Source organism: Hypanus sabinus, chromosome 13 (genome assembly GCF_030144855.1).
Source record: "Hypanus sabinus isolate sHypSab1 chromosome 13, sHypSab1.hap1, whole genome shotgun sequence".
NCBI lineage: Eukaryota > Metazoa > Chordata > Chondrichthyes > Myliobatiformes > Dasyatidae > Hypanus > Hypanus sabinus.
The window spans coordinates 6,377,054-6,397,521 of record NC_082718.1 but is presented as its reverse complement, the minus strand read 5'-3'; the positions used below and the strand labels follow the sequence as shown (position 1 = coordinate 6,397,521).

Sequence of the window (20,468 nt, the reverse complement as noted above, 5' to 3'; positions counted from 1 at the left end):
AGTAAAGATGAAGTTAGACGCACATTCCTAGACTCCCGTGACTTCCTTTGAATTAGTTTAATGTTTTGAAATTACAAAACATAACACCATCCGCTAAGCGAGAAGTGTTCCTTTGTGATATATGGATTTTTGATTATTAATGGATTGAGGAATAGGTGATTAGTACAAGGTGCAGTGGTAAAAGATCCATTACAATCTTATTGCTTTACAGAGTAGGTACATGTGGATAGAAGACCTACTGCTGCTTTTTTATGTAAGTAGATATTGAGAGGCTGTGCTAAAGCTAGGTACCACTGCTTGTTTTGCACTCCAAATTGATTCACTTCCCTATATTCTCAATCCAGTTTTGTAGATAAACATCCGAAAAAAGGTTTAAACTGCAGCACATCTACTTCCAATCCAACTGTAATCATTAAGAAGGTACACATGAGGGAGTCATATTGAGACTGCCAAATAAGATATTGGAGGAACCCTAAACGTCTACAAAGTAATGCCTGCTTTTAATATTTTTGATTTTAAAAAATGTAGCAGGTTCTCAATGGCATGTACCACTTTCTGCCACCATTCCTAACAGATTTTAGCACACAACAAGGAAAGAGGCAAAAATAAACTGGGGATGTAGAAGAGAGTGGGCTAATGAAAATCATTATACTGCAGTGATGATAAATATTTGAACGGAAGAAATGGAAACAGTTTTAGAACTTCAAAAAACAATAGAGGTGTAATTATATCAGTTGCATAATAGTAGGAAGACTTGTATCTGAAGAGTGAGCCTATAGAAAAGTTAGAGATGTGGAAAAGTCATAGAGAGTGACAGGAGTCCTGCTGTAGCAGTAACAGAAGAACAAGAGGATGGCTTTTCGCAAGAAAGTTCAGGAGAATTTTCTTCATCAGCATGTTTCTGGACTAATCGGGTGCATTACTTAGTGATTCTGGGAAATTAGCCAGTATAGGTGTAGTGCAGAATAGAATAGCTATGAAAGGATATATATATCTCCATGGTAAAAGTAGTTAATTAAGAAAGGAGCAGTTTCAGTGGGATGAGAACAGATTTAGCATGGGTAAATTAGAATTAAAATTTAGCAGCAGAAAGTTAATTAAACTATACCTTTAAGATGGGAGTGTTTCAATGTAGGGAGAAGATCATAAGACATGGGAGTAGAATTAGGCCATTGCATCTGCTCCACCATTTGATCATGGCTGATTTATTTTCCTCCTTCACTCCATAACCTTGTCCTCCTAACTACTAAGAGGTTGGATATATTTCAATCGCTGCTTAAAATATACTGAATGACTTGTCCTTCATAGCCATCTATAGCGACAGATTCCACAGATTCACCGCTGTCTGGCTAAAGAAATTCCTCCTCATCTCTGTTCTAAAGGGTCATCCTTCTATTCTGAGGCTGTACACTCTGGTCTTAGACTCAAACACTGTGGGAAACATCTTTTCCATATCCACTGTACCTAGACTTTTCATTGCTAAGGTTAAGGAGATCAAAGATAGAACTTTGAATGACCTTAAAGCTGGAGTGTAAAATAAAAATCACATGACTGCTACTAGGTTGTTAACAAGTGAAAAGTAAGATGCTCACGAAGTTCATAGAGGAAGGTTTAAAAAAAGGAAATGAAAGGCAGAGAGAAAAGATTGACAGCAAATATAAAATGCAATCCAAAAATATTCTATAGGTGCATGAACAAAGCATTGTAAGAGGAGAGAAAGAGTTAATCAGAATTTACAGTACTTAGGAGTGAGGGCAGGGGACTGGGACTAGCTGAATTATTTTCACTTAGAGATAGTACTTGATGGGTAAATGTAATCATTCTATGGCTTGAACAACTAATCTATTTGATTGGACACAGGTGATCCAGTCCTAATTCAATTGGTGCTTTAATCCAGTATGAATGTAGTTAATCTACTTCAATCAATAGATGAGACACAATTTGTTTAGCCCTGCTTTTTGGATGAGAAAATTGAATTCAAATTAATGTGAACTAATTTATAATCTACAGTACATGCTATTTATAGTATGTAAAATGGGAAGCTTTCTGATTCCCAAACTGGCATCTTAATTGAAACAAAAAAAAATCAAAGATGAATTTACTAAGATAGCTGCATGACAACCAAAAATCAAACAGCTTTCAGTCTTGGAGCTTTTGACATCATTTAGTTCAACAAATAAAGCATTGTTCCCCTACTCCCAGCACCCTGCACCTCTCCTTCACCAAATGAAGTTAGAAGTACAGAGGAATTTCAGGAGCTGGATTTGATGTATTTGTCATTTATTTGGCAGTAGGAGTAAAGTACACAGGACAAAGCAAACCTCTGCTATCTGGTTTTTGTTTTATTCTCTGTACCTTATGGTGCATTGGATGGCAACCTTGCCGTTTCCTTACCGTTTTTCTGTTCTTTACAAGGCTGAGCTGCTACCTTGACACTCAACCCAGTACAGATGGAAAGCATGCAAGGAGCTGATTGGATTCAACCCCGGGACCACTCACCTCAAAGTTCAGTGCAAATGTCACTATGCCCCTGGCAACTCTGCGATCTGTTACTGGTCCCAAATTTAAATAATCCCCCACCCACCAACACAGCTCAAACATCTCCATTATTTTTAGACAAAACGTTTTCTGACTACCTCCTGAGTAATGAGTTCCCTTTGTAAACATGAGAACCTTGATTTCTTACAAGTATTTTGATAGACAGAGTTACTCTCACTTTCCATCTTGCTTGTTCCAGGCACAGCTCCGAGCTTTTATTCCAGAAATGCTGAAGTACTCAACAGGACGTGGAAAACCTGGCTGGGGGAAGGAGAGCTGCCGGCCTGTGTGGTGGCCTGATGATATTCCTTGGGCCAATGTTCGCAGTGATGTGCGTTCAGAGGAACAGAAACAGCGGGTAAGTAGGTTGCCATGGGCTGCTGGACCTTGTTATATCAGAGAATGGGAGCTTCTGAACTGGAGCTGAATAGCAGACCACCAGAAAGTCATAAACAGCTGAAAGTAGTCACTTGCTTTCGTGTTGTTAATTTTCCAGTTCATTGTGATTCTGTCGTCTTTCAAAAGTGAACATTTATTAGTGAGAAAAAGTGACAATGGCATAGGAGATTTTTGTGCAAGACTCCTAATGTAATGTAATGTAATAGAAGCTATGAAAAATCATAACCTTGTGGGAGAGTATTCTCTGCAGGAGTATCAACAGATAGATTTCAAGTAAATGATGCCGTGAGGGAAGAGGATTTGATAAGTCTTTTCACATTGCCTAATATCTTTTTTACAACATGCAGACCAAAAGTGCTCTCTCTATTCTAGGTGCTCTAAACAAAGTTTGAAGCAAATTCAACATACTTTTTCTGTAGAAGTGAACCTCTTTTGTTCTCATGCCTTTTGCAAAAGTCCTTTGCTTTCTCTCTGACTTTGTCAACTTGAAGTTCGAATTAGCAATGCCATTAAAAATGGGGAAATTTTTAGAGTTGTAAAATTGAAAATAAGAGGATCACAATATTCCTATATGGAACCCTAGTTAAATCACATTTGGAGAATTACTTACACTTTTATTTATCATGTTACGGCAGAAGAGAGGGTGCCAAACATTTATAAGAAGGTTAGCAAAATGCGAGAGTATACTCGCCAGAAAATGATGAACAGACTAGATCTGTTTTCTGCTGAAAAGAAAAATCTGTGACATGATATATTAAAAGTTTTTAAATGATGAAGGGTTTTTATTGTGGATTGAGAGAGAATATTTCCACTTGAGGGGAACATGTAATTAGAGATCACCAAATGAAATTCTAACATGCAATTAAAAGAAGCTTCTTTATTGATGCATTTAGCAGAGGAAAGACGAGCCATGATCTTGTTGGGATAGGGTGGCCTGTTTCAGTACTATACAAGCTACTAGCTATTGGGAATCTGTGTAAATGCATCACAGTTTTGCCTTATTCTTCCATCCTGACTTTGCATGCAGTTCTCATGAAATATGAGACCTCTTTATTACCACGCAATTGCTGAAACTGAAGTTCATTTTGTAGAGACGATGCTTCCACAAAGAGGGATGAGATAACCTTATACAAAGTGTAATATATGTTCCAGCATGGATCACCTGGGCAGAAAGGCCTTTTTTATTGCAAGGTATGTTTATGCTAATCAGTCTGTTCCTTGAGGTTATCTCATAATTACTGCTACAAAGGAATCATCTGGAAACTGACCAAGTCTATACCTTTTAAGGTAAGGTGGAGGTGGTGTAACTTTCTGATATGTGATTATGTTTAAATGTTGAATTTTCTGCCATAGGTATCCTGGACGCAGGCACTGAGGACGATAGTTAAAAACTGTTACAAGCAGCATGGGAGGGAGGATTTGTTGTATGCTTTTGAAGATCAGCAGACTCAGCCACAGACACACATTGCCCACCTCGTCCCTTCTCAGACAGTGGTACAGACGATCAGTAACCCAGATGGGACAGTCTCCCTTATACAGGTGAATTTTCTGCTTTTCCTCACAGAATCATATCTGGTACATAGTCATCTTATGAAATATAAAAAATAAGATCAAGAAGAGGCCATTCAGTCCTGTTTCTCCATCTATCAGAATCATTGCAGATTTTCTATCTCACTGTCACTTTTCTGCTCACTCTTCATATCCCTTGATTCACTAAATATCCAGTAAGCTATCAATCTCTGATTTGAATGAACTCAATTACTGAGCCTTCACAGCTATAGACTCCAAAGATTCACTACCCTGTAAGCAAAGAAGTCTCTCCTCTTCTCAGAGAATCTGAGACTGTAAGCCCAATTCTAAACTCAGCTTGAGGAAGCATGCAGCCTGTTGAGCCCTGTAAGAATTTTAGAAATTACTCTTAAGTAGGTCATCATATTAGTGTAGTGGTTTGCATGATGTTATTACATCTCGAGGAGTGTCAGAGTTCAGAGTTCATTTCTGGCATCATCTGTAAAGACTGTACAGACTCCCTGTGGGATATCTGGTTTTTCCCCAGCACTCCGGTTTTCTCCCACAGTCCAAAGATATACCAGTTAGTAGGTTAATTGGTCATTGTAAATTGTCCTGTGATTAGGTTAGGGATAAATCGGGATGGTAGGAGGAGGGGTTGGGGTGGCGTGGTTCAAAAAGCCAGAAAGCCCTATTCTGTGCTATATCGCTAAGTAAAATAATTACAATCTTTCGATCTTCTAAATGCTAGAGAACAGAGGCCTAATCTGCTCTAATTGTGCTCATTTAGAAAACTGGCCAACCCTAGTGTGGTTTCTGTGGAAAGAGAAACGGAGTCAACATCTTGGCCAAATTGCAAAATGAATACATGCAGATTTTGGTTGATACATTAGCTCTGTTTTTCTTTGCAGAGATGATGCCTAATCTGAGGATTTTCCATTTTTATTTAATTTCCTGTTTTTTTTTTAAACTGCTCTAGCCTGTTGGTCAACCTCATGTGTGAGACCTTAACAAGTTTTCTAAAAATACAAATACACCACATCCACAAAATCCCCTTATCTATTCTACTACCTCAAAGAGTTCTAGTAGATCAAAAAACATGGTCCTCTCCTAACGCCTCCTGTGTCTTCCCATAACATATCTTGCCCACGACTCCCACGTTCTGCTGCATCAAATGATCTCGAAGTCTTGATGCCCAATCACCCTTTCCTGATATTTATAAAAGGTTCTCTCCTCCGGTTCTAACCCTTCACTCTCTTGACCCCTTTTTTCTGACTTCTAGCTTCAATCTTTCCTTGCCAGTCTGAAGGTCTTGAATTTGTCCGTCTATTCTGCAACTCCCATTTTTAAATTGCAGTAAGACTGTGTCCTATGCTGCAACAAAGAAACAATCCTCATCGCCAATATATAGGATTTTCCTCTGTGTCTGTGACAGTCACAGCCTCATCCTTGACCTGACTCATGCCTTTGACAGGGTTGATTGCAGGTCCTTCTGTAATATCCTTCTGAGATATCATACAGTGGGCTCCATTGTTATCTATATTATTGTTCCCAAAGAGTCTCTGAAAGGACATCTTTTCCTTTCCTCTTCTTTTACATCTAAAGTTGTTTGTGGATTTATTTTGTCTCACTTGTGCTTCTTAACTATATGATGCCCTTTGGTGATACTCTCCCGCAACATTATACTCTATATGCTTGCTGCTGCAGCCATCTGTACTCTCCACCATTTATCTCTATTCCTCCACGTTCTCTGATGTGTTGCAGAGCAAGTATGATAACCTGTTTGGAGAGGTCTGAAATTTTCTCCAGTGAAGACTATACTCATTATCTTCAACCTTGTGTTTGTTAAGTATCTTTATCTTCTTCCATGCCCACTTTCTGTGCCTGAACGAGATGGTTAATGTCCTCGGCTTCCCAATGGACTCCAATGCAGTGAGTTGCATTCTCAGAGTCACAGCTTTTGCATGTGACTTTAGAGAAGATCCTATGGCACGGTTCAAAGAAGAACACTCTTGGTATCTTGCCCAATATTTGGCCTTCAATCATTTAGTACATTGGAAGTTTTCAAATTAACTATTACACCTCTTACCCTATAGTAATAACAAAAACTACGCTTTTAAGTTACCATTAGGCGTAGGGTAGGAAACCACATAACGTTTCTGATCTTTCTGTTGTCTTTTATAAAATATGATGCATATCATCTGATCCTCCTTTTTCCAGACCATCCCCTTGCAATCTTTCCAGTGGTGGAGCTTGTGGATTTTCCTTCTTCCTAACAATGATAATGCGACCAATTAAGAAGGACTTGGCACCATTTCCCTATCCATCTTAGAATAAAGAATGAAAAATAAGAGTTTCCCAAAGTTTATTGTCATTCAGCCATACACATATATACTACCAAATGGAACAACATTCCTCCAGATCAAGGTGCACAATACGGTACATAACTCACATTCATAACAGAAAGTAATATCACCATAAGTAAATTAACAACTAGTAAGGTGTATATACGATACAAGTTTTAAAAGTAAACAGTATAATGTTGTTGATGTTTCATATGTGATAAGGCCTGGGTGGTGGCAGGGAGTTCAGTCACCTTACGACCTGGGGGAAGAAGCTGTTTCCCATCCTAACAGTTCTTATCCTAATGCTATGGTACTTCATGCCTGATTGGGGGGTGGGGGGTGATGTCAAAGAGATTGCTGGACAGCTGGAAGGGATCACAGACGATGCCAAGGGTCCTGCGTACCTGAAAATATTTCTAATAGGTGGAAGATAGACTTCACTGCTTTGCATCAGACCACATTCAATAAAGTATCACGTGGAACTGAGGCACTAATTAGTTTAATTTTAACAAAGAACAATTTTTAGGGCAAAATGGTTAGGGAATAAAGGCACTCTGCTGCACATTAAAGCACTGTTCTTTCTTGTTTGCAGGTTGGCACGGGTGCAACAGTTGCAACTCTGGCCGATGCTTCTGAGCTCCCAGGAACGGTAACTGTTGCTCAGGTGAATTACTCCACTGTACAGGATGGAGAGGTGAGTTCAATAATTGCTCATGCACTGTTGGAGGGGTGGGTGTGATGCTGTTTCCATCCTCCCACTGAGCCCCACACATTCTGATAATCTAAGCTCCACACTGGCAATACAGATATCCATAATCCTATCCACTTAGATTTAGTAAGGGTTTGTAGAATGGGAAAGCATTGAACAAAAGATGAGGAGACTGTTCATCCTTCATTCTGCTTTTCATTCATAAGTGCATAGATGCCAATTAGGGACAGGAAAAGAACAAACCAAGGAATCACAAGCCTATCAGCCTAACATGGGTGCTGAATTAATTGTCCAGAAAACTCTGAAGATCAATCTAAATCATTTCGAAAGTAATTGATATATCAAGAGGAATCAATGTATATTCTTCCTAAAAGATGGTAATGAAGACTGCATACACTACTCTTCACTGTTATCTAACTAATGGCTTATGCAATTTTAACATGACATACCTACTTTCATATTCTGAAACTTGCCCATAATGTAAAATATTGCTTTTGCCTTTTAATCATTCTCTATTGATGCTGTTGCCTTCAAAAAAAATTTGGTCATGCGCTATAAGGTCCTGCTGTTTCTCAACCATTTTTCAGTATACAGTATACTTGCTTGCTATATTTCGACTTCACCCAATACATTCCCTAAAGCGTCTTATAATTGACTCCTGCTTGTTGTTTTCCTGTCCCCCAGACTAGTCTTCCTACAGCTACCTTCCACACCATCAAACATGATCATTTTTTGTGCAATCTGCTAATCCCTTAACCAAAATTTGTATATTTAAATTTAAGTGGAGACACAAGAAACTGTACATGCTGGAATCTAGAGCCATACAATCTGTAGGAATAATTCAGCTGGGTCAAGCAACATCTGTGGGGAGTGGAACTGAATTATCATAGCTTTGGGTCCTCATAATTGATTGTGACCCGAAATGCCAACAGTTACGTCCACCCCAACCCCAAAATAGATGCTGCTCAACCTGAGTTGCTTGACTAGATCGTTTGTTTAAATCAATGATGTATTCCCTTATCAAAATGTCCAACTGAATCCTGCCGAAGCCTACTGCAAAGAGCCTTCTAGTCATTAAAACACTCACCAGACATTTTTTCTATTATTTGTCACTCAGTGAAGTTGGATCCCATGGATTCTTATTTTCCTAATCACAACCTTGTTAAAATCTGTGTCAACTATATCAAATGTACTATTTTCAATTACTTACTTTCTTGCTCCCTCCAAAAAAAGGTCAGTGAAATCGGTCAGACTTTCCCACCCTTCTTAAAAAAATATCATCTACCTTCCTGAGTGCCCGTGACTTGTTTGTCCCTTTCTATGTACTTTTAGCAGTTCTTAGAAATTATTTGGATTAATTAACTCGCCATTCATGTTAGCTCGATTGATGACTCAGTCCTTTTTCCTTTTTGTAAACAATGGTAACATCTTAATAAGATCTGTGTCCACCATCTCTTCACCTGTGGCCAGAGGGAATTGTGTTCCTCGGCTCATGTTGAATGGTTCCTGTGGCAATTCTATCTGTTTTGATCAGTCCATGTGCTACAATACCATTCCTGAAAATCAAGCCACAGGTATAATCCCCAGAGAGCTATCAGAAATACACCAATTTATAGCTAAGTATTGGTATCCACCATTTCATCTAAAAAATAAAATTAGGAAGGATCTTTTTGCAGTGGGTAGTATCTCTCATTATTTCAATAGGCTGCATATATCTTGCTTGTGCAAAAGGGCAATCTGGCAAACACTGTGGTATGTTCTATCTCTTAGTACAATAACTCAGCCATAAGCACAACAGCTTTTAATCCCTAGCAACAAACAATCTGCTGGAGGAGCTCTAAACTCCAGCATTGATGGGGTGGGGGTGCATGGGATTGGTGTGGAAACCCTGCATCAGCTCCTGGGTTCCTCCAGCATATTGATTCTAGCATCTGCAGTTTCTTGTGTCTTCAGCTTCTAATCCCTTTAAGATGCTGTCTATGTCTAGCAGTTTGCACTGAAATAGAGGATATAACTAAGTAAGAGAATATCAGTGTTTATTCCAGGGATCGAGTGAAATCTGCAAATTGAAACGAAAAGAAGACTGATTTAAAGTTAGGAGTTTATTCTGGTGTTAGCCAGTTACTATTGGTTACAACATAGGAAGCTGCCAGCATCACATGGATTTTAAACTGGTGTGATGCTGAAATGAAGAAAGTCAAAGGATTAAGCAAAGAGGAAACCAATTTTAAGGCTAAATTAAAGTCTGCTTTGGTTTTATCCAGGGGAAGTTATAAAAGTTGATCTGTGAATTATAGCTGTTTGTATTTGTGACATAGAATATATTACACTTAGCTATTGTGCACTTGAAAGCAGGATAAAAAAAATAGGTGAGTGAATTATATCTAAGTTCTGAAAATTAATTTTAACACAAACTGTGAGAAGTATCATGAGTTTTAACTGGAGGTTCATTTGGTTTAAAAACTGCACAACAGCAGTAAGTGTTGCCACCTCAGCCAGATATGATTGATAGGTTTTGAAATAATTCAGAATAACTCCATGTGATGGAAGAAATATAAACTTTTGTTTGATTTTACATATATATATTTTGCTTGCTTGTCTCGCCATAAAATTTGTGCTTTCTCTGAACAGGTCGAACAGAATTGGGCCACTCTACAAGGTGGAGAAATGGCGATCCAGACGACCCAGGCTTCTGAAGCCACTCAAGCTGTGGCCTCTCTGGCAGAGGCTGCAGTAGCTGCATCACAAGAGATGCAGCAAGGGGCCACTGTTACCATGGCACTGAACAGGTGAGTATCTGCCTATAGTGCTCAAGGATGACATTTGTTCCCCTCCAGTTCTCATTGAAAGCTGGATAATGTCCAGGTCTTTCTCAAAGTTGCTCTTTGGGGCACCATGGTAGCATAGTGGTTAGCACTACAATATTACAGCGAAGGGTGTTAGAGTTTGGAGTTCAATCCCAGAGTCCTCTGTAAGGAGTCTCAGTATATCCTCCCTGTGGAATGTGTGGGTTTTTTCTGGGTCCTCCAGTTTACTCCCACTGTCCAAAGACATACCAAGTAGGTTGCTTGGTCATTGTAAAATGTCCCATGATTAGATTAGGGTTAAATCAGGGTTGCTGGGCAGTGCAGCTTAAAGGGCTATATCCATGCTTGCTAGCTTGTCTCTCCATAAAATATCTCTAAATAAATAAATAAATAAAAAACGAGTTTTTCTCGTTCTTCTAGCTCAGTTGATGTACTTCAGTTACTATTAATATTTTGAATAGCTGGATTTGGATTACTGTTCCTCATAGCACAGTGCCAGTTTTCAGATCCATAGACATTGCCACTGGTGTATGCTGATCTGGGGTTGTGGTGAGGTAGTGTGGAGGGAAAGTTGAATTATGGGCGATTATGGGTAAAGTGAAAACTAAGCATTTTGCTTAAGATTCTTTCATCCCTCTCTGAACCTATTTAGCAGATTTGAAATGCTACAAAACAGGTGAGTTTGTAATCTTGAGATTATATGGAACATAATTACCTAATTTGACTGGAGTGGTCTAGTGGGGATGTTGCTGGTGAGAAGAATAATAACTTGGGATGACTAGCAGCCGAGGATTGACAAATCTGTAAAAGTGTATGTAGGCTGCAAGCTGTCACTTGAGGGGTCCATTTGAGCAGCTCAGTTTGAGAGAGGTGCAAGTTAGACACCAGAATTAGTTCAAGGAAGCCAAGCAACAGAGAGCAGCCTGAAGATACATTTTGGCCCTGAGGTACCACTGACTCCTACTCTAAAAGTGAGCAGATAGTTATTCCTACTATGAGTTTATCACCTTAAGTAATCTGTTCTCTTCACAGGTACAGACTGATCTGCTGAATATTATCAATATTTTCTACTTACAACTTGCATTGAGTTTTTGATTGGTCACCCTGAGTCTAAACACCATCCTTTGACTTAAATTTCTGTTTTTCTTACAAGTGTGATTTTTTTTTAAATCTCCACAGAATGCCTGAACTTCTCATGGTGATCACACATAGGTGATCATCATTTGTGAAGCTCCACTATGATTACAGTGAGATGCAGAGGAGTGTTGAGCAGGCACTTCCAAAATACAATAATCAGACATTCAGCTATGTACACTCAGTGGCCACGTTATTAGGTTATTAGCCCATCCACTTCAAGGTTTGACATGTTGTGTGTTCAGAAATGTTCTCCACAACACTGTTGTAGCACGTGGATATTTGAGTTGCTGTTCCTTCCTGTCAACTTGAACCAGTCTGGTTATTCTCCCTTGACCTATCTCATTGCAAGGAGTTTACCTTCACAGAATTGCTGCTCACTGGATTTTTTTTATTTTTTATATCATTCCCTGTAAATTCTGGAGAACTGTTGTGCATGAAAATTCTGAGAGATCAGCAATTTCTGAGATACTCAAACCATCCATATGACAACAATCATTCCACAGTTAAGAGTCACTTAGATCCCATATTTTCCCCATTCTGATGTTTGATCTGAACAACAACCGAATCGCTTGATGACGTCTACATGCTTTTATGTATTGAGTTGCTGCCACGTGATTGACTGATTAGATATTTACATTAATGAGCAGGTGTACAGGTGTTTGTAATAACGTGTCCAAGGTGCAGGTTAGATAAAATATTTGCTTTTATTACCATGCCATGCACAGCCTTCAACCAACAATGTAGGAAGTACAGTAGCCAGTTTGCACAGAGCAAGGTCCCACAATCAGCAATGTGATAGTAACTAGAATTAGTTTTCAGGTTCAATTGATTAGAAATCACCAACAAAGTACTGAGGAAGCCTTGTTCTGTGGGAGCTGTCAGTTTTCAGATGAAATAGTTAGGAGTCCCCATCTGCTCTTAAGTAGAGTCTAAAATTTCCTGATAATGTGAAGAGTAGGGTGCCCTGGCTAACATTTATCACTGATTCAGACTCATGACTACTAATCATTACTGATTGTGGGACTATCCTCTGTACTTCCTACATTGTTGGTTGAAGGCTGTGCAAGGCATGCTAATAAAGCAAATACTTTAGCTAATTTACACCTTTTGCTGCTGAGACTACACCTGTGGATAAACCACAAGTTAAATCTCAGACCCCCCCCCCCCCGCCCAAGGCATAAGTGAGTGTAGTACTCACTGGATAAACTTGGTCATCCATGAAGCAAAGTCTGGCATCCCTGAGCAGAATGCATCAAAGCCCTATTTTGGAATACAGTCATAAAGCAAGGAGTTTCCCATCCTGTATATTGCTGATGTGCCATGCGCATGGCAGAGGCCAAAGCATGTTTTTCATTTGTGTTGTTTAAGCTCATTATTTGAAATAACACCAGCTGGATGTGTTTTCAAATACTGGTTACTGAGGCATGAGTATAGCAGAATGAAGGTGGCTGGTACGTTAGACTGGATTTTATTCTACATCTTAGAACAAGTACACCAACCAAAAGCAGACTTCCTCTGATTTTTGATTCTAAATTTAAGAGCAAGAAAGTGAGTGGGTTGTCTTGGCTTTGAAAGATACTAAATAGGAACAGACTAAAATACTCAAAACTTGACATTGGATCCTCAGTAGCAATCATTTTCTTCTCCTTTACACTTGTGTACTGAAGAATGACAATAAATAATCTTGAATCTGGATGCTTAATCCCTTTTTTCCCCAGTATCTTTGACACAATAACTATGAAAACTAAACAATGATGAGGCTGGTAACTTTCTAGAATTTTACTCAATTATCTTTTATAATCAAAACTATTTATCTAGAATTTCCAAAGGAATTAAATCACCTGAGTGGAGTCCATGGAGTAAACGGGTGGATTGTATAGTGTGAAAAGAAGAGAACTTTATGGTCGGAATGATAGTTTTCCCCAATACTTGTAGGAACCTTTTGGTTTGGTCTGCTTCTGCATTGTAAAACATTGTTACATTATGTGATGTTAGAATCAGATTCGTTGCTCAAATTTGATTTTACAGATTCTGACAAGCAATTAAGAGCTCTGTCATGCAAGTCCTGAGAATGGATATCAGCTGATATGGGAAGGGAATTCGGAGTTTGAGGGAGGTGCTGGAGAGGATGGAGCTGGGTGGGTGATGTTATCTGAGTTCATCTTATATGCATTAATTTTCATTAGGATAGCTCACAGGCTTGGAGGTGGAATGCCTGGTCTGTTTTTTTCCCTTACTAACTTTTATGATGTTACTTCATTAGTAGTACCTGATTCTGCCTTGCCTAAGTGCAGATGGAGAAGCAGAAGTGAGATAATTATGGAAATGGACAAGTAATGCTTTTAAATATAAGCAGGTACTTGATTTTTGTGTTGCCAAATTTGATGGCCCCTGACTTGAGTCATCCACATGCTGAAATCACAAAATAACAGAGAGATTTCTGTTTTGTAGGTAGACTACAACTAGAGTAGGTATTAAGTCTCTTTTAGGGGCATTGTTCAAAGTACTGCTGTTGGATAAGCATTGTTAATGGGACTGCTTGTTGAGTTTCCCTACGGAGTTCTTAAACAGAACCCAAGTGCAGTGGAACAGATTTTGCCTTGGATATTTGAATACATTTTTTTCTGGTCAGTGTTTTTAAAGAATTAATGAATGGTGATGCTCCTCACTGATGCTCTGCTGTCAAAATTTGATTAGCCACCACTACCTCTCATTGTCAAGCCCAATGTATTTAATAAGGTTCCCTTTTTGCACCTCTGTTTAGCTGATTAGAATATCAATAAAATCAACAGGATTCAGGTGATATTGATTTACATGAAGTTTTACTTGATGTCAGGTTTTGGTGATCTCCTACCCCATCTCACAACTTCTGGAGAAAAAATTCCTGGTATCAAATAAATCTGCAATCTTTTTTTTAAGTAAAGCCCTTATCATGTGGGCATTATTTCCAGTAGAGGGCAATAGTGACTGGTATTTTCCAACCAGCATGAGGAGTTTGGACTGGAACTTCACTGCATTCTTCATGTTGTATGCTGTAATCACTGTCCCATTTTTCTACTTTGCTATACAGGAAGAGTCTCTCTTGACTTATTTAAAGTATTTGTCAATGGCCACAATGCACACTAGTGGTATAGAAAAAAAAGCTGTGTTCACTTCATAAAACATTTGTTCCACTATTGATTTTTCTCCCCAATTCCTGTTCTGTCTCCCAGCTGAATCTGAACTGTGTCATAGAATCCCACCACTTGCAAGATGTGAATTGAGGCGCAGAATGGTACAGCATGCCTGTTTTGTGGGAGCTGGGAGATGAAGAGGTTTGGTTCAAGCATTCCCTAGTCTCTTTTCTAATAAAAACAGTCATATGTGCCATTTTAATCCTTTGAATATTTCTTTCTCAATGAGAGGCAAGTTTTATAAACTCTTGATCAATGTCTATTCAGAAAAAGTAATCTTTGAAAAAGCTCCTTAAAAAGAAAGATGTTGATGCTTGAATTTGTACTGTTGTTTTTACTCAAGGGTTCAGGATCTTGTTTTTGCTGCAAGTAAGCATAGGGAATATTCATGCTTGCCTCCGATACTTGGATTGACCCAGGTCAGTTTGGAAAAGAAGAGTGTTAAGTTTAATTGCCAAGGTGGCTTTCCTGTCTTTCACATCAGAGAAGGTGGTCCAAGTCAAATTCCAGAAACAGTGCACATAATCCAGGCAACACTAAGGAAGGGCAATATCACAGAGTGCTTCAGAAATTAGTATCCTCTATTTACTAATCTCTTGTCAGTAATCTTTATGTTTGTGTTTAATTGCAACAGGAAGACTAAATGCTGAAATGCTTGGAAAAGTGAAATCAAATAGACCGAAGTGTGGGATTTTTACAATGGAGCATTTGATTTTTGCAAAGTACATATGTATGCTTTTATTTATTTAATAAGCTATTAATGCATTTGCTCTGTAATAGCTGTGTATATTTATGGATTTACCTGCGCCACACTTTCTTTCAGGTCTGTATCAGAACTGGATATACCTGCCTTCTTCATTTGAGTTCAATTTTTCTTTTTCTGTTTCTATGCCGTGGACTTCTGGGCATGTCCCACAGCCTTGATGTTAGCAACACTACACAAACAAAGAAACCTAATATTATCCTAAGTGTTACTTTTGCATTAACTCATTTAGTCTCGCCCTATTGGAAATATTCCGGTTGTTCTACCTTTCCCTCTCCCACCTTCTCTGTTAGTGAAAGATAACTTAACCAAGTTCTCTTTCCAAGTTCTAATGAATCGCGGACATAAAACACTAACTTTTTCTCATTCCACAAACACTGACTGAACTGTTATATATTTCTAGCATTTCCTGCTTTTGTTTCCAATTTGCAGCTTTTTTTTGGATTTTCATGCCTGCACCATCTTTTGATATGATTACCTATTTTTGCTTATTCAAGGAGAACAGAGAAGGTCAGTTTGTCCTTGGAGCAAAGAAACTTAGACAGAATTGTAATGGAAATGTTCAAATATGATTAAGTAGCATCAAATTGTTTCTATTAGCCAGGCAGATTGGGAAATCAACTGATGAAAATTAGAAACTTTTATGCACAATTTGTGATGTGGACTGCACTGCAGAAAATACAATGCCATTTAATAATAACTTAAAAAAAGGAATGGGGTAAATGTGGTGGAGAAGCTGAGTTAATGCAGAAGATCTTTTCATTGAGCTGGCATATATGAAGAGGAAATTGAACAGTGTCTAGTTTCTGTATGAATAGTGTTTCTGTATGTAGATATGTGCTTATTTCCACTAATGTACATATTTTCTTTTGATTCTGCTGGCAGTTGTCAGCCTGAGCAGGTCCATTGCATACCCAATATATTCCTTTCTCTATTGCAGTGAGGCTGCTGCTCATGCTGTTGCTACGCTTGCAGAAGCGACCCTTCAAGGTGGAGGCCAAATTGTGCTCTCGGGAGAAACTGCTGCTGCTGTAGGTGCGCTGACTGGTGTTCAGGATGCTAATGGTAAGAACTGTCTATTTCTTGGCAAAGTTTCATTTGGGCGGTGATTAGGTTTGAAATAGATAGATTTTGTTCACTTTAAAATGCTTCTTTTGTCTTGTCCATCCTCAACTACATTTCCATAGGGCAGCTTTAGTCTCCCAATACCTGCTTATGTCTTGTTCTTCCCCTCTTCTGCTTCACCATAGCAGTGGCCTCTTCAGCATCTTATTCTTCACTTTATAGAACTTTCACAGTCCTTACTTCTGATGTTTAGGGTCCTGCTGCAGACCATTTTCGTTGCAATGCTTTTGCCCGCTCGCCTCCCTTTCTTACCTTTGTTCTGCAGAGCATTCTGACATTTGCTGCTTCACATATAGAATGATGAAGAAATGCAAGTTGTTTTTTTCTATGTTTAAAATAAAATAATTTATTACATCTGTACAATGTTTTTGTCCTTTTTCTGCCAATTGGTGAAAATAACATTAACAACATTAAGTACTTAAGATTGCAAACAATGAATAATGTGGAAATACAAAGTTCTTTTCTCTCTGACACTGGAAAATACTTCAGATCCAATAAATGGTTTTAGAATTCTAGACACTACTGTTATGTAGCTATCAATGGATAACTGAGTAAGTTAGACACTGAAACTGATTGCAGGAATTCCAGATGTCCAGGAATTCAGAACATGAATTCAGCTTCAGATGTATTCCATTGAGTGTGGAGTATCCTGAAAGTCAAACTTAAGTTCAGTTCATTGTCATTCATCTGTACACATGCATACTGCCAAATGAAGCAATGTTCCTCTGCACCAAGTGCATATAACTCACACACATAACAGAGTAATACCACAAATAAATTCATAAATGATAAGGTGCATTTACAATGCAAGTTTTTTAAAAAAGTGTAATGCTACTGGTGTTTCATGCCAGTGAAAAATACTAAACCCAAATCTTAAACTTATTTTGTTACAATGTATCCAATCTTTATGGCATTCATAGACAATTTCTTTCCTAGTTACTTGGTAGCTAAGGCTGAGGAGTGTCCATTTTCACTCCTTTTGAGAATATCAAAGGTTTACCTCTATATCCATTCTTGTATGAACACTGTGGCAAAACCAAAGCTACCCTTCCAGACAAATGGTCAATTGTTGCCTCATTGCATAACGAAATCTGTCCTAAGTTTGGATTCTCTTCTGCTTCTGCCTAGATGTAACAAAGAATTGTTCAACATTTGCTTTCTAGGTCTTGTTAAGTAGCTCATTTAACTATACGTGTTCTGCAGATTGATCATTTGTCTGACCTAGTAGATTAACAAACCTAATGGAGGAAATAAAGATTCAGATTGAACTGAACAGATTTTAAGAATTTATAATTTTCTAAAGAAATTAAAAACGCTGTAGCTAGTTTTTCTGTAAATTTAACTGCAAAAATATTCAAGGCTGTCACTATCATTCTCCAGGCAATCCAGGACTTATTGGTCATGAACTGATGTCTGAAGCATTACTGGAATAAATAATTAATGACTACATCTGTTATGAAAGTTTTATGACCATATCATCAGAATGTGATGTAAACTTCATTCATAAAAACTCCTCGATATTTCAGCGCACACATATGTCTTAAGTGTGTCCGGCATTTTAATCGTCCATAACTAATGAGTGAAGTGCACTGGGTTCAATAATGATAAGTGCTTCTACAATTTGCTGTGGGAGCATGGGCTGAAAGAAGAACGAGAATAATTGAGTCATTCATAGAGCTTTGTCAAGCACCTCAGCTTCATCTGCCAGAAACAGAATTTCCCAGTAGCCAACCATTTTAATTCCTATCTCCAGCCCCATCCAACATTTCAGTCCATGGCCTCTTATCTCATCTCTTCATCTGCCTAATACCACCGTTTGGTGCCCATCTTTCTTCCCTTTCTCCTATGGTCCACTCTCCTCTCCTATCAGTTTCCTTTTTCTCCAGCCCTTTACCAATCTGGTTTCATCTATCACCTTCGAGCTAGTGCTCCTTCCCCTCCCTCCACCTTTTTATTCTGGCATCTTCCTGTTCCTTTCTGTCCTGATAAAGGGTCTCAGTCTGAAACATCGACTGTTTATTCATTTTCATAGATGCTGCTTGACCTGCTGAGCTTCTGCATTTTGTGTGTGTTATTTGTACAACTTATTCGTTCAAAGAATTGGCATCTAGGGATTATAATATAGATGCAAATCCTTGTTTTAGTTCTAGATTTATGGTGCTAGTTAATTCATTTAATGCTGTGGACTAGATCCTTTTCCACCTTTGTTCCATGATCTGGAGTGATTATCCAAGGTATTTACCTTAAGCAATGTTATTGAAAATATCAGAGATATATTAATTGAATCTTACTTTTTCCACACCTTCTGGTTAGGCAGTAGCCATTATCTGCCTGTTTGGAATTGGTTTAGCTGAAACCTACTCTACTGAGTAACAAACTAACTAGCAAATAAGAATCAGAATCAGGTTTATTACCACCAGCATGTGACGTGAAATTTGTTAACTTAGCAGCAGCAGTTCAATGCAATACATAATCTAGCAGAGAAGAAAAATTAATAATAAATAAAAATAATAATAATAAATAAACAAGTAAATCAATTCTTTGGTCCAACAAGGCTTGAGTAGATTGCAACTTTTGAAAGAAGGAATGAGTTATCCCACTGTGACAGATCATCCTTTCATATGTGAATCTGAAATAAATCTGCTTGATTAACTTTTCTGTCTCTTTGAAATTCTGGCTACTGTTAAAAGAAAATTGATTTAGGATCTGAAACACTTGCCTTAAAGGTTGGTTGCAGTAGCTTTCAGTCCCATCAAATTAGCCATAGAGATTTCCCAAGAGGCTGGCTTAATCATTATTAATCTTTACACCTGGCTAAAGGGAGATGGCATGGAGCAATAGTAAGTTTTGTTTTGTATTTTTATGTTCTTCCAAAGCAGTACTGCCTTCCTTTATATAGAAATCACTCTAGTCACTTTTCACTTGGGAGTTTCTTTACCTAAGTGCTGTATAAATTGTGCAAGTGAGCATTGCAACTGTCCTGTAGTGTGTAGCAGCATAGCCTGATAGATAGCAATCACTCCGTCTCTGTGTTGTTTTATTAAGAGCATGTAATAATGCTGATTTGTTACTTTCCCTTCAGTGCATCCCAGCCATCTAGTGGCTATAAACTGTTTAAAAGACTTTTCACAACATAGTTGTACTCCTTTTAGCAACTATGTGAACAATGTATTTTATCTGCATTTTCACATATATATTTCCTTGCAATTAGGCAGGTTTCTATCCAACCACCCGGTTGTCAGTGAAAAGGATGTGCAGCCAGTCAAATTATAGTATTGTGTGTTGTCATGTTAACTGAAAGTAATGGAAGAATTATTGTATGAGAAGTTTTTTTTTGCAACACACTTGCAAAGTATGATAGGTGCTTGTGATAAATCTTGTTTTCTTAACTTCTTTTCTGTCCCCTGCCCCTCCTGCCTCATACTTGTTCCATCCCAAAATAGTTGTCTCTCTTGAGCTGTTATAAAGAGCTTTGAAGCAATCCATTATCACTCAATAGACTAAGCAGAACAACAGCTGTCACAGGCAATTCAGCCTGGCCCTGAGAGACGAGCAGCATTCTGTTATTCTGTCCAATGGTAGGAAGAGTTTGCATGTGTTATTGAAAAATAAACTTGTTCAAGAAATCATAGTACAACATGTTGTAAGAATTATTTTTGTCTGAATTATGGAGTCTACCAAAATGTGAAACTCTGTTCTTTCTATGTGTGTTTACGTCTACAACTATTCCTTTTGATTCATTCATTCTCTCTCTCTCTTGCCCTCTCCTCCTCCCTCACCTCCCCCTCTCCACTCCTCCCTTCCCCTCCTCTCTCTCTCTTCCCCCCCACCCCGTTGGTCTGTATTGAATAGGCAAAGGTAGCACTCATCTCACATTTAAAATAAATGTTTTCAATAATTGTTCTAGTCTCATCAGTTTAAACGAATTTTGGCTAGTGTGTGTGCTGATGACTCAAGTTGCTC

The 20,468-nt window shown here is 38.3% G+C and overlaps 1 protein-coding gene across 4 annotated transcripts in view; it reads left to right on the top strand.

The window, feature by feature from the left end:
• The window catches only part of nrf1 (nuclear respiratory factor 1), a 78,750-nt gene that overhangs the window by 32,121 nt on the left and 26,161 nt on the right, over nt 1-20,468 (top strand). For all 4 annotated transcript variants that reach the window (XM_059987050.1, XM_059987051.1, XM_059987052.1 and 1 more), the window contains 5 exons: nt 2,738-2,896; nt 4,291-4,476; nt 7,384-7,485; nt 10,132-10,289; nt 16,321-16,445. In XM_059987050.1, the coding sequence (XP_059843033.1) occupies nt 2,738-2,896; nt 4,291-4,476; nt 7,384-7,485; nt 10,132-10,289; nt 16,321-16,445 (730 nt within the window). The remainder of the gene's footprint in view (nt 1-2,737; nt 2,897-4,290; nt 4,477-7,383; nt 7,486-10,131; nt 10,290-16,320; nt 16,446-20,468) is intronic.